Source organism: Leopardus geoffroyi, chromosome A2, assembly GCF_018350155.1.
Source record: "Leopardus geoffroyi isolate Oge1 chromosome A2, O.geoffroyi_Oge1_pat1.0, whole genome shotgun sequence".
Classification (NCBI taxonomy): domain Eukaryota; kingdom Metazoa; phylum Chordata; class Mammalia; order Carnivora; family Felidae; genus Leopardus; species Leopardus geoffroyi.
The window spans coordinates 5,661,752-5,675,729 of NC_059331.1; the positions used below are offsets into that span (position 1 = coordinate 5,661,752).

General features: G+C 59.9%; 2 protein-coding genes across 2 annotated transcripts; one reads left to right on the top strand and one right to left on the bottom strand.

Moving 5' to 3' along the window:
* The first annotated feature begins 341 nt into the window (after positions 1 to 341).
* Positions 342 to 12,662, top strand: KANK3 (KN motif and ankyrin repeat domains 3). The gene is made up of 12 exons (XM_045491818.1): positions 342 to 414; positions 3,463 to 3,594; positions 3,931 to 3,992; positions 4,822 to 6,117; positions 6,196 to 6,295; positions 6,501 to 6,662; positions 6,780 to 6,864; positions 7,353 to 7,569; positions 10,917 to 11,059; positions 11,180 to 11,380; positions 11,464 to 11,562; positions 12,341 to 12,662. Exons 2-12 carry the CDS (start codon positions 3,581 to 3,583, stop codon positions 12,416 to 12,418), a joined length of 2,457 nt encoding a protein of 818 aa, XP_045347774.1. The 5' UTR covers positions 342 to 414; positions 3,463 to 3,580; the 3' UTR covers positions 12,419 to 12,662.
* A 129-nt stretch (positions 12,663 to 12,791) lies between these two features.
* On the bottom strand, positions 12,792 to 13,965 carry RPS28 (ribosomal protein S28). Its single transcript, XM_045491821.1, has 4 exons — positions 13,836 to 13,965; positions 13,695 to 13,742; positions 13,076 to 13,209; positions 12,792 to 12,871 (listed from the first exon to the last, which is right to left on the bottom strand). The coding sequence occupies exons 1-3, from the start codon at positions 13,872 to 13,874 to the stop codon at positions 13,087 to 13,089; spliced, it is 210 nt and encodes a 69-aa protein (XP_045347777.1). The 5' UTR covers positions 13,875 to 13,965; the 3' UTR covers positions 12,792 to 12,871; positions 13,076 to 13,086.
* Positions 13,966 to 13,978: the final 13 nt, after the last annotated feature.

A 13,978-nucleotide genomic window follows, 5' to 3' on the forward strand; every position in this document is an offset into this window, starting at 1 on the left:
ACTGGGACATGAGCATCAGTCCTTCTAGCTTCCGCCCAAAGGATCTTCCAAATACACAAATCCCATTGGGTTAGTCTCCCGTTGTCTTCCCATGGCTCCCTAGTGCCCTGTGGATCAAATCCAAACTCCTGAGCCCTGCCCTGGGCGGGACTTGGTTGGCCCCTCCGCCCCGCCCCCTACCTACTCCTCCCCGCCTCCCGGGCCCAGGGACAGTCACTTAGGCCCCGCCCCCAGCCCGCCCCCACTCGGGCCGGACCAGCACCGCCCACCCCGTCTCACCATTGGACAGCTCGGAGAGCCTCGGGCGCTGGTTGGCTAGAGCGGCCATCAGTTAGGGACCAGGCCTTGATAATCCGTCCCCGAGCTCCGAGGGGGCGGGTTCGGGTGCGGGCGCGGCGGGGGCTGCTGCTTCAGGTAAAGCACCAAATTTTCGGGGCCACCGGCGGGGGTTCTGGGGGGCACTAGGGGACGTACCGGGAAGGGGTACTGAGCTTCCCGCCGCTCTGCGGGCTCAGCGCCCCGCGATGGGGCGGGCTGCGTGTCCTCTGGCTGGGACCCCACCCGACACCCGGAGCCCCAGGTGGGCAGCGAGCAGAGCTGGGGGCTCTGGCTTCGTGAGATCGCCCTCCTCCCGCCCTTCAGGAGCCCAGTGGGGGGCTTGTTCGCCACCTAGCGCCCCAACAGACTCCGGGACTTTCCCAGCGTCGCTCCTGGAGAGCTTGGGGACACGGGTTCAGCCCCTCACGGTGGACCTGGGTGTGTGTGGGGGCGGGGGGCGGGGGGTGATACGGAAACGGTGTTGGGGGGAGGAACGGACGGCCCCCGGGCCGGCAGACAATGGGTAGCGGATGGAACCGCCCGGCGGGGTTTCCTGTAGGAAACCGCTCTGTCTCTACGAGGCCGTCGTGGGGTGTGTATAAGTGTGTGTGTTGCGGGGGAGGGGGGGGCGCGATGTACCCGAGTACCTCCCCCTCCCACCATCATCAGCCTCCAACCCCTCCTCGGGGCTCTGAGCGTCCCGCCCCAACATAAGGGGGTGCCACCATTCGCGGCCTCAAGCGGGGGAGACGTCCTCTCCCCAGGACCGGGATCCACACTGCCCGCCGAGTCCCCACCGCTCAGGTTTCCTGATCACAACCCGGAGTCCCGAAATAGTCCTTGGGGCGGGAGTGGGGGCGTGTGGCGTCGGCTCTGACGGCCTAATGAGGGGGTCTCAGGCAGAGGATCCGATCTAGCTGACAACTCGGGCAGGGAGCGGAGAAGAGGGCAGGGCCGCCGCGCCCCCACTCTGCTCAGGCTGCGGCTCCTGGGGCCGCCCAAGTGTGGGCCTGCTTCCCCAGCAGGGAAACACGCAGGTATAGGCAGGGATGCAGGCTGGGAGGGATGACCCCCCTCGGGCTCTCTGCGCCTGCCCTGGAGGGCAGGGCTGTCTCTAGAAGGCCATCAAGTGGGTGGCCAATGCAGAAACACTGGCAAAATTGCCTGGGTTAAAATCCTGCCTCGTGTGTGCCCTTGGATGGGTCACTTCATATCCCTGTGTCTCAGCGTCTCCACCCGGACAATAGGGGAAAGGGTAGTGATAAGAAAACCTACCTCGGAGGGTTTAGCTAGGAATTTTTTTTTTTTTAAGTTAATACCCATGAATTGCATATAATAGAGCTGGCCCAGCATGAATGGCAAAAGTATTATTATTATTATTATGATTATGATTATTATTATTATTATTATTATTATTATTATTATTATTCACCGTTCCTGGAGCACTGCTTCCTCAGCCCAGCTTCTGGGCCTGGCGACTCCAGCTGATTTGCGTCTTAGGGATGGCCCACAGCTGTTTTTTGAGTTCTCAGGGCCTCATAGTTGGGTGTGAGCAGGTCACTGGAGGAGGAGGCTGACCCTACTGAGTCACACTGCCAGCGGTGCGAGGCAGGCCCGGACCCCTGAGCTCTGGCCTAGGTTTTTTTCCACCACACAACTCTTCCCTGACAGTTTCCTGAAAACAAGTTGTGAGAGGCACTGGCTGTCCTCTGTGATCACCGGCTGCCCCCGCTGGCCCGCCCCTCTCAACCAGTGTGAGGGGACAGGAAGCAGCTGCTTTGGGACCACAAGGGCCCCCCACCCCACCTGCCTTAGGGTGGGGCGAGGGAGGCTCCAGGGACCCAGGCTGGACAGAGGTAGGGAGTGGCAGGGTCCCCTCGGCAGTGGAGCAGGGGCTACTCCATGGCTGATGGGCGTCAGGAATGCAAAAGCCTGGAAGGGGTGATAGGAAAGGTTCCCAGGGGGTTGGCACATTGGGCACTGTGTCAGGGAGAGGACAGATGCCAGGCAGGCATCTGGTGGTGGAGGCTGGACCGGCCAGGGGTCCCCAGGAGATGGGCGGAGCACCGTGGAGGGGCATTTCCCATAGGCGGTTGATCTAGTTGCCCTGTGCCTTAGTTTCCCCATCTGGAAAATGTGAATGATGACACCTACCTTGCAGGACTGCATGAGGGTTACATTTAATCAGGCAAGGTATACAGCAGAGACTCAGTCCAAGCTGCTTTCCCTCCCTCGAAGTTTTTTCATGGGGGCTCTTCATAAGCCCCTCCTTTCCAACCTTGTGCTTTCTGGTTGTCCTTGTTAATTATCACAGGTGTGCCCCAATCTCCCTCAGGTTCTTTAAAAAAAAAGTTTATGTTTATCTTATTTTTTTTAATTTTTTTTTTTTAACGTGTATTTATTTTTGGGACAGAGAGAGACAGAGCATGAACGGGGGAGGGGCAGAGAGAGAGGGAGACACAGAATCTGAAGCAGGCTCCAGGCTCTGAGCCATCAGCCCAGAGCCTGACGCGGGGCTCGAACTCACGGACCGCGAGATCGTGACCTCAGCTGAAGTCGGATGCTTAACCGACTGAGCCACCCAGGCTCCCCTGTATTTATTTATTTTTGAGAGAGAGAGAGAGAAAGACAGTCTGAGTGCAAGCAGGTAAGGGGCAGAGAGAGAGGGGAGACACAGAATCCAAAGCAGGCTCCAGGCTCTGAGCCATCAGCACAGAGCCCTACTCAGGGCTCGAATTCACGAACACGAGAGATCATGACCTGAGCCAAAGTCGGATGCTTAACCGGCTGAGCCACCCAGGCGCCCCTCCCTCGTTTTTTAAAGCCTCCATCATGTTATCTGAAGAGTCCCCCCAGCCCCATGTCTAGCCACAGCTCTGACAACCTGGGTGCTTGTGGTTCCATTACAAGCTCCCCCAAGCCAAGGGCAGAATCCTGTGACACTCCTGGAGACATCCTAGGGAGATAGATATCCATTGATTTGCATCCTTGGTGCGGCTAGACCTCAGCTCTCCATCATTCCTACAAGAGTCTCACAAGCAACTTGGTAAACACTCAGATGCGCAATTATATCTTGTTTGCATTCCTCTAAGGAAAAAAGAATTCAAACAGCCCTGTTGTGTTTTTTTTTTTTTCCATACGCAGAATCTGACCAGATGAATTTTTAATGAGCCCATGAAGGGCTTCCAACTCTCGCCTTCCCCTTCTGAAGGTTCACACCACATCCTTTTGAGCATCATTTCCAATTTTGCCTGGGGAACTGATGAAACTCAGCAGGTCCGAATGACTGACCCTCCCCTGCCCCCATTCCCAGCTCCTCTTGTTTTCTCATCGCTCTCCTCTCTTCTCCTTTTGATGCCCTGCTTGTCTCTTCCCGTCCAGCCGGCTGAGGATTGCACCTGGGGATCCCTGCATTCATTCATCCCAAAGTTTCAAGGCTTCTTGAGGGAGCAGAGAGGACAGGACATATGTGTTGGGGAGGGTGGCGGGGGCGGGGGGAGGGAGGAGCTCTTGGGTCTATTTACTCTAACTTAGCATCGAGGCTGACTCCAGAAGTACAGCCGGAGGGATGGGGCTGGCCCCATCCTCACCCCTTCTGGGGACATTTTTCAGGGTGTGTCTGACAGCTACTCCAGAAAACATGGCCAAGTTTGCCCTGAATCAGAACCTGCCTGGTGAGTGTGCAAAGTGGGATACATGTGTGTGGACAGACTGATAGTTGACGCCCCTATGTAGACACAGCCCTGTGGTTCTCTCCGTATGTAGCCAGAGAGCCCTTGCTAACCGTCCACTGGATAATGTCATGGCCCTGCTTAAAACCTGCCTGTGGCGTGCCTATCGCATGTCTCATATAATCCCAATTCCTCATGGTGGCCCAGGAAGCCCCCCACGATTGGGCCCCAACCCACCTCTCCTACTCCTTTCCTTCTCCCTTTTTTAACTCTGTGCGGGACACCCTCACCTCAGCCTTGCTGTTACCCCACCCTGCTCGCTATATCCCAGGGCCTTTGCTTGGGCTGTTTTCTTTTAGGAACCTTCTGTCCCCAGCTGCTTCCTCATATTTCAGGGCTCAACTTTTAAGTCCCTTCCGCAGGAAACCTGTCCTGATAACTGGAGCCAAAGTCACGCCTCCCACAGTTATTCTCCATTTCACCTTGTTGTTATTATCATTATTGCCCTAACTAAGCAAGCACCATTGGAATGATGTTTATTTACTACAAGAAAGCAGGGATGTTTGTCCGTCTTGTTCACTGATGTGTCCTCAGCGCCTAGAATAATGCTTGTCACATAGTAGGTGCTCACTAAGGGTGGGATCGCATGACTATTTGGTGCAGATAGGCTTTTGATCCTCAGGCACGCGCGTGCGCAGTGGCAGGTGTGCAGGGTCTGGTGCAGGCGGAGCCGAGGACTGTCGCGGGCGGTGGGGGATGCATCTGTCCAGTCTGTCCCGGGTCGTCCCCCTCCCCCCAGCCTGACGCGCCCCACACCCCGTCGTGCCCGCAGACCTGGGCGGCCCTCGCCTGGGCCCCGGCCCCACCGCGGGCGCCCGCAGCCCGAGCTCGCCCTACTCAGTGGAGACACCCTATGGCTTCCACCTCGACCTGGACTTCCTCAAGTACGTGGAGGAGCTGGAGCGCGGCTCCGCCACCCGCCGCGCCCCGGGCCCGCTGCCTGCGCGCCGCCCCAGAGCACCCCGGGCTGGCCTCGCAGGCGCGCGCAGCCCAGGCGCCTGGACGTCCAGCGAGTCCCTGGCTAGTGACGATGGGGGAGCATCGGGCGCGCTCTCCCCGGGCGCACCCTCGGGGCTCCTGCTGCAGCCGCTGTCGCCGCGCGTGCCCGTGCGGAACCCGCGCGTCGAGCACACGCTTCTGGAGACGAGCCGGCGGCTGGAGCTCGCGCAGGCGCACGAGGGCGCGCCCAGCCCCGCCCGCGCCGTCCCGCGCAGCCCGCGTGGCTCCGGCCGCAGCAGCCCCGCCTCCAACCCCGCCCTCGCTTCTCCCGGTCCCGCGCAACTGCAGCTGGTGCGCGAGCAGATGGCCGCGGCTCTGCGGCGCCTGCGCGAGCTCGAGGAACAGGCGCGCGCGCTGCCGGAGCTGCAGGAGCAGGTGCGCGCGCTGCGCGCCGAGAAGGCTCGGCTGCTGGCTGGGCGCGGGCAGCCGGAGCCCGACGGGGAGGCCGAGGCGCGCCCCGACAAGCTAGCTCAGCTGCGGCGGCTCACCGAACGCCTGGCCACCTCCGAGCGCGGTGTTCGCGCCAAGGCTAGCCCCTGGGCCGATGGCCCCGACGGGCCGGCTTCCAGGCGCAGTGAGGGCACGCTCGAGGTCCCCGATGCGGTGGCCGGGACGCCCGACGGGGCGCCGCAGACGCAGGAGGCTGGCGCCCAGGCCGTGCCGGAGACCCAGGACGCTAGGGCCCAGGCGGTGCCGGAGACCCGGGAGGCCGGCGTGGAGGCGGCCCCCGAGACCCTCGAGGCAGACGCGTGGGTGACCGAGGCGCTGCTGGGGTTGCCCGCCGCCGCCGAGCGCGAGCTGGAGCTGCTGCGCGCCAGCCTGGAGCACCAGCGCGGGGTGAGCGAGCTCCTGCGCTCCCGGCTGCGCGAGCTGGAGGAGGCCCGCGAGGCTGCCGAGGAGGAAGAGGCGGCAGCGGCAGCCCGGCCCCAGCCGCGCGATGCAGCCACCCAGACCCCGTGGGGTTGTGCCGCGAAGGCCACACAGACCGAGATCCCCGCGGAGGCTCCTCCCCTGACCCAGGAGAACCCGTCAGGACCTGCGGATGGGGACAGAGTCGCGGCCCCCGCGGGTGAGTCCCAGCCCCTAGCTAAGCCCTGGCTTGACGGCTTCTGGGCTGGGACTCAGTGCCCTCATCTGACCCCGCCAGGCACCCTCAAATCCATCATGAAGAGGAGAGATGCTACACCTGGCGCCCAACCCAGCCCCGGACCCAAGAGCCTGCAGTTTGTTGGGGTCCTCAACGGAGAGTGAGCACTTTTCCCCTCCCCATGGCCACATCTGCAGGGACGTAGGCCGGGGTTCGAATCCTGGCTCTGCCCCCTCACTCGCAGTGTGGTCTTGGAAGGCCTCCGTTTCCCCACACGTAAAATGGGGACAGCCACTCCCACCTCGCAGGACCCCAGAATGAGCCCACCGGGGAGGCTCAGCGGATGCCTCCCGCCCTGCCCCCAGGTATGAGAGCTCTTCCAGCGAGGACGACGACAGCGACAGCGAGGACGGTGCTGCCGATCCTCCAAAGAGCAGTTCCTCCGGCTCCGGGGACGACAGCGGCAGGGAAGTCCCGGACCCCGAGCCCGAGCTGGAGGCAGAACCTCAGCCGGGTGCGCAGGGGAGGTGAGCGGCGTTAGGCACGTGGAGTGGGGGCAGTGGGGACGGCTGCTTCCTTTCCTGTGCCCCGCGCCTCCCCACCCCCCGACCCAGACCCCTCCAACGCTTCTCTCTACTTGACAGGTGCGAGCTGAGCCCGCGTTTGAGGGAGGCGTGCGCAGCGCTGCACCGGCAGCTGAGCCGGCCGCGCGGAATCGCCCGCGACGGCGTGAGTGCCCACGAGAGCCCTTCATGGATGGGAGTCGTGGGCCCCATCGGGGCCTCCCCTGACGCCCTCTTAGGGAGCGCGTGGGGTTTCCTGGAGTTGGGGGACCCCAGGTTCCACCCCTTCGCGCCGAGATCCCCCCTGCTCCCCATCCCAGGCTCCTCAAAGGCATGTCCGTCCCGGGACAGCGCTGAAGTGTTCTGTTTCCCCTAAGGGCCCGCCCCAAGCTCTGGCCCCACTCCCATACCCCCCAAAGGCAGGCGCTCACCGCCTTCCTCCACTCTAGGTTCTCCCACAGGCTCTTTTCCCAGAGGGGAGTATCCCTGCCCCCTTGAGCCTGGGACCCACACTGGCTCCTAGTCCCTCTTCCAAAGGGGTGTGGCGCCACCGACACCCTCAGACAAGCAGCGACCCTTCCTGCCCGGCCGGATTCCCGGCCCCCCTCCACAAGACCTGGACCGTCTCTGACGCCTTTCCTCCTGTCCTGGCAGGGCGCGGCGCGCCTAGTGGCCCAGGAGTGGTTTCGGGTGTCGAGCCAGCGGCGCTCTCAGGCGGAGCCCGTGGCTGGGGTGCTGGGCGCCGTGGCGCGCCTGGGACCCGAGCTGCTGGCCCACGTGGTGAACCTGGCGGATGGCAACGGGAACACAGCCCTGCACTACAGCGTGTCCCATGGGAACCTGGCCATCTCGAACTTGCTGCTGGACACCGGTCAGCGCCTTCCTCCTGGGGCACAGGACCCCCGTGTCCTGGGCGGATTGCCAAGGGCCTTTAGACCTCTGCATCCTCTGAGCTGTGCACGGGTGGCCTTTCACTCTGTGGGGTGCCAGGACACAGGCTCTGGAATTAGACCCAAATCTAGAGGAATCACTTAGTCTCACCAGCCTCGGCCTCCCCATCTGGGAAACCGGGAGGCCACAGGGCCCTCCCCGGGTAGTTGTGATGACACGGGTACCTTAGTGCCAGGCGCACAGGCAGCCAGTCAGTGGTCCCCATGCCTTCTGTTCCTGAATCTCCAGCCCTGGCCCTCTCCTCTGTCCAGCCACCTGCCTCCCCAGACTTGAGGGGAGGTCTTCAGGTCAGGGCTCTGAGCACCCACCCAGGCCGGGCCACTATGCCCTCCTCCACCCCCACGTCTCGCATTGGCTCCGGTTCACACATTTTTATCACCTGCTCGTGCTTGCTCCTTACCTGCCCCAACTTTCCCCCTCCGGAGCTGAGATGTACACTTCTGGGTTGTTGCTGAGCCCACAAGATCTGTATTGAGAGCCTACTAGGCACCAGTACAGTGCTGGGGTGGGGGGCGGGCCACCCACATACAGCTGCTCTCCCCATGGGACTCAGAGCGGAGGGGACAGTGGGCAGTACACAAACTGCCCACCAAGAGCCCTCCTGGGCACCATCCTTCAGGCCCAGTGTCTGCTGGGTCCTGCCTTTGGAGGCTTCTCACTCTCAATGCAGGCTAAGGCAGGTCCCACTGTCCCCTCTCCCACCCCACCCAAACACAGATCTGTCCCATCCCTGAAGATCTTGGTGACCTGGGGAAGGGCACAGTTGCTCTGAGCTACACAGGGAGCTGGAGCTCAGGAGGGGGGATGATACATGATTCGAGAGTATCATGTATCTCTCGATACTCTCTCGATACTCTCAATACTCTCGATATTCCCTGGCATCTCCTGCCTAAAAGGGGGCTGGGGATGGGGGCTTCAGCAGCTGGCAAGGAAGGCACAGCTCAGTCACAAGAAGCCCAAGGCTTCATGGACCCTCTTTATTCCTTGCATCACCCCCCACCCCCGCCCCCAGCTCCCAATGCCCCAGACCTTGCCCTGTACCTTCTACCTTTCACACCAGACATTCTCTCTGCTCCTGTCTGCTTGCTCCCATGTCAACCTGGGTCTTCCCTCCCCTAGGACCCTGTCCTCAGTGTCCTCCCCGTGTAGGGGCTGTCTCACCTCCCTGGAATGCAGGGCCTGGACAGGGCTGTGTATCTTTGCTACTTCTCTCCACTTAGAACTTTCCCTGTTTCTCCCTCAACCCTACCTTGCAGCCTCTTATTGGTCAGTCCGCTACTCTCTCCACCCCTTCTGGCTTCTCCCTCCTAGGAGGTCACATTTCTTGCATTTTCGTCCCAGGCCAGCTCTCCTTTGTAGGCTAATCCACACCAGTTTCAGCATCCTTATGGAATATTCCTCTTGCCTCCAGGCTTCTTGGTTCCTTGACCCCGCTTCTCCCTTCACCTTGACCTCTGCCCTACGTCAGCCTTATACTTGTAAGGTCACCCGGAGATCTTGATGTCACTGAAGACTACGCCCCCTCCACAATCTCACTCCCAGCACCCCTCTTCTCAGCTCTCCCCCGCCAACATTTTGGTTGCCCCAGTGGCTGGCCCTAACAACCTTGGCCCTCACAGGACCATTGGCCATTGCTCCCTCATTTCACTGCCCTCGCCCAGTCTCCTTGTTCACCTTCTGTCATTTACTCCTTTATGTCCCCTTTCAAACTCTCGTGGCCCTCCTTCACCTCACCCTACCTCTCCATCATGGCACGCCGTAGACCCTCGGGTGTTGGTTGAATCAATGAGCAAGCTCCTGTGAATGTATGGGTGGGAGTGCGTGTGCTGTGGGGAGAGGGTGAGTGGAGATACACTCAAGATTATCAAGTAAAAACATGACATAATTAGATAAAAACCACAATAACATAACTAGGGGAGGAAGGAACTAGGATCCTTTAGCTTAGGAAGGCCTCAGGTGGGAGGGGAATAGAGAGGGTAGAGGAAGTTGGGAGGGTCCCCTGGTGCCTCCAGAGACCCCACTCTGGTTATTTCTATGAGCCCCTCCCCACCCACACACTCCACTGGGGTCACAGAAGCTTGTGGAAGCAGTGAACACCTACACAGCACGCCCCATAACTAGGGAACCCCCTCTTACCCCTCACTGTGCACCTCTTCCCGAGCTGTCCTGGCCTCATAGAACCTTCTGAAAGGTGGGAGACAATCACATCAAACAGCCACTCTATTAACCACGCCCCAGAGAGGTGCTGGGAAGGAGAGGCGGGGAAGGGAATGGGGTGATCCCAGAGGAAATAGAGCCAGCGTTTGTGTTCAGCTCTGAAGGGTAGGCAGCAGTGTTCTTTCCCTGGGCTGCTGCAACAGAGCAGCTCAATGTGGCTGGCTTAAAAACACGGAAATTCATTTTTTTGTAGTTCAGGAGGCCAAAAGTCCAAAATCAAGGTTGGCAGGCCTGGTTCCATCTTAGGAGCTCAAAGCAAATCTGTCCCAGGCCTTTTTCCCCAGCTGCTGGTGCTTGCCTGCAATCTTTAGCAGCCTGTGGCTGATGATCTCTTCTCTTCATCATCACATGGTCTTCTGCTTGTCTCTCTCTTCTAAGGACACCAGTCATACTGAATTAGGGTCTACCATAAGGACTCCTCTTAACTTGAGCACATTCTCAAAGACCCTATTTCTAACTAAGGTCACATTCAACAGGTACAGGGTAGGTAGGAGTTCCTATCTTTGGGGGGGCGGGGGGACAGAAGCCAGTCTAACACAGGCTTGGAGAAAAGGATTCCACAAGGAACATAAGTTAGGGAATAGCCTCAGAAGCCACAGTGGATGATGGCCTGTATTCCAGAAGCAATGGGGAGATATGGGAGGCTCTTAAATGGGTGACTGTGCCAAATTTCTCTTGATCTGCTGCATGCAAACAAGTGGATTCAGACACCAGGGTGGGCCAGTCGACATAGTTCTCTAAGGGGGCAATGATGGTGAGTTGGTGGGAGGTAGTCGTGAAAATAGGAACATCAAGTTTATTGAGCACCTACTAAGTGCCAGGTGTTCTAGGTACTGGGGGGATATAACAGAAAACCAAACCAAGTCCCAGAACCAGTTTGAAACCAGCAGAGATTTGAGCAGAACCCTGAAGGGGAGGGAGGGAGCCTCAGGGGCCAAGGGAACAGTAAATTCAGGACCCAGTCATGATGGCAGGCCTGAGGGGAGGAGAGTAAAGCAGGCTGGGCTGAGGGTGTCAGCTTGTTGGTTGATAGACTCCCTCCTCTCCCAGGGGTCTGCGAGGTCGACCGCCAGAATCGGGCAGGCTACTCAGCCCTCATGCTGGCCGCGCTCACCTCTGTGGGGCGAGAAGAGGACACGGCTGTGGTTCAGAGGCTCTTTCACATGGGCAATGTTAATGCCAAGGCCAGCCAGGTGCGTGGACATGCCTTTCCTGGCTCCCGGTCTGAGGGTCACTTCCACTTGGGGTTTGTCTCTGACCTCCTTTTCTCCAGAACCCTCCCCAGCCCTGTCCCCTTCTTCCCCACCCCGCAGACAGGACAAACAGCCCTCATGCTGGCTATCAGCCATGGCCGCCAGGACATGGTGGCAGCCCTGCTGGCCTGTGGGGCAGACGTGAACGCACAGGATGCAGACGGGGCCACAGCACTAATGTGCGCCAGCGAGTACGGGCGCCTGGACACCGTCCGCTTGCTGTTGGCCCAGCCGGGCTGCGACCCGGCCCTCCTGGACAACGTGAGCCACCGTGGGGCTGGCGGGGGGCTGGCAGACTACCCGTGCATTGGATCAGGGACCTGACTACCCGGGTCGTTCCTCAGGAGGGCACCAGTGCCCTGGCCATTGCCCTGGAGGCCGAGCAGGAGGAGGTAGCTGCCCTGCTGCATGCCCACCTGAGCTCCGGGCAGCTGGACTCCCCGGTAAGTGCGGCCCCTGGCCCTGAGAAACAAAGCCTCCCAGCTACACGCTGGGTCCCAAGATGGTACCGAGTGTGCCTCACAGAGGAGGCCTGCATTCCTGCTCCCTTGGGGAAGCAGCCAGGATTGGGGAAAGTGGGTTTGGATTCATGCATGTGGCTGGGATCTGATGTTCCACCTGCCAAATACCTGAGAGCCACACCTCCACTTTACAGGTCATCGGGTGATGGCCTGAGGCCTCCAGAGGGGAAGTGACCTAGGGCCAGGCTAGAGCGGTCAGAACTAGCTCAGACCTTCCTTTGTCAGCGGACTCCTGTCGCTGTCCCCAAGGAATAAGGGATCCTTTAGCATTAGGCAGGGAGAGGAAGGGGGTGCGGGCTCCCTGCAAGCCAGAGTTTGCCAGCAGCCCAGCGGCAGGGAGGGAGGGCCGAGCTGGAAGTAGAACGCTCAGTTTGCCTCCAAGTGGAAAAGCTCGTTCTTTTTCAAAGGCAAGTGGCAAGCTCTTCTCAGTCCTTAATTAAACTCGTGTAATCAGCTGCCCGCCCCTCTATTGGAGCTGTGGGGAAGGAGGCACGGAGATCAAGCCCCTCTTCCTGGTCAGATAGGGCAGAGGCGAATTCAAAACCAGACAACCTGGCTCCACCGTGAAGGGTGGGGTTCCTCCTTATGCATTATCACAGTGTGGAGGGGCAAGACCTCCATCAGGTTAAGCATCCCTGTGTATGAGGAAGCGTCCTGCCCACAGGAGACTGACAGGACCCCTTCCCCCATCTCTCACCAGTCACCTCTTGACGCCCCCGCGGCTGTGCCTGGTGAAGGAGAATGCAGTGACCACAGAGAAGACCCTCAGCCACAGTGAACGGCCTGGCACCCTGGACCTGGACTGGGTGCAGGGGGGATCTTTCCTTTCTTCACCCCAGCCCGTGGGGGCACAGCAGGGGCCAGGGTTTGCTATCCAGATGCTAGCCCTGGGCCAAGAGAAAGGCCTGGATGGTCAGTGTTCCCGAGGGGCTCACCTTGGACCAGCAGGATGAGACGGGCTGAATGAAAAGTGACAAGGCCCCCGAGTCCACCCACTCACAGAATAAAACATTACTAACTCAGCTTGTGTCTTGTTTTGGGGACACAAGCACATAGCTCCCACACCCCAAGTCTTCAGAGAACAAAGGCAGGGAGAGGCCCCCACTGGAGAGTTTTAGAAGTCCAGTGACAGCCCAAACGAGAACCCAAAGTTACGTACAACATAAATGCTTTATTAACAATCGCAGATCCATCCCCATGAGACAAGTGGTCGACCCAGACAGCCTGGACCCTGAAAACAGACCCAAACATTAGATACTGATGGGGTACCCAGCAACTGATAAAATCCCTGCCCCCCTCCCCGGCCTTGCAAATCTCAGTAGATCATTGTACACCCCCCCACACTGAGACCCTCACCCGTGGATTTGGTGAAGCCTTCCTGCTACCAACAAGGGTCTAACGGGTTTGCTGCTTCCCATCCCAGGGCTGCACTCACCAGCCACAAGTTCAGCGCAACCTCCGAGCTTCTCGCTCTGACTCCAAGAGGGTGAGCACGTCGCCCTCACGCACAGGGCCTTTCACGTTGCGGATGATGGAGCGGCTGGTGTCGTCCATGAACTCCACGCGCACCTACGGGGCCCACCAGAGGGACGCGGAGTTAGGACAAGTCAGGGATGGGCACCGCGTGGTAGGCAGCAGACTTCAATACAGAGGGCGTGTTGGGGCCAACCCGGAGACACTTAGAGGACTAGGGAACTGCGTCTGGCAGGCAGAGCTGAGCCAGGACTGAAGCCGAAGAAAGTCAAGACGTGGAGAACAAAGTTCTCGAGAGACTAAAACAGTAGGGACAGCTGTAGCTCAGGTCCTGCTCGGGGCGGGGAGCACACTCAGAAGGGCATGGAGCCACAAAGAGCTCGCTGAGACGGCCCAAGAAAGAGGAACGTCGGAACCCGGCGAATGAGGTTGACGGAGCTCAGACGTGGTGGGCAAGGCCCTAGTGAGGGCTCGGACGCTCCGGGAGCCCTTGGGATATAAGGGACTTCTGGTCTCAGGGTCCAGCCGGCATGGCAATCATCAGGGCTCAGCCCGGGGCGCCCCCACCCGCGCTCGCTCACCTGCGTGCACTGTCCCTGCGAGCCGGTCCTGCCCAGCACCTTGGTGACCTGGCGGAAAGAAACTGGGATCAGACCTGGCTAGCCCTTCCCCCTATCCCATCTTTCTTCTCCCGGGCCCCCAAATCAGGACCCCCACCTCACCCTGGCCAGTTTGATGGGCTGCACACGGCTCGTGTCCATGATGGCGGCGCGGCGGCGGTCGGGCGGAGAGGGGTCACGTGCTCCGAGAAGAGCCTTTATAATACATAGTAGCCCCGCCCACTCCAGCCCTCGCGAGACCTGGA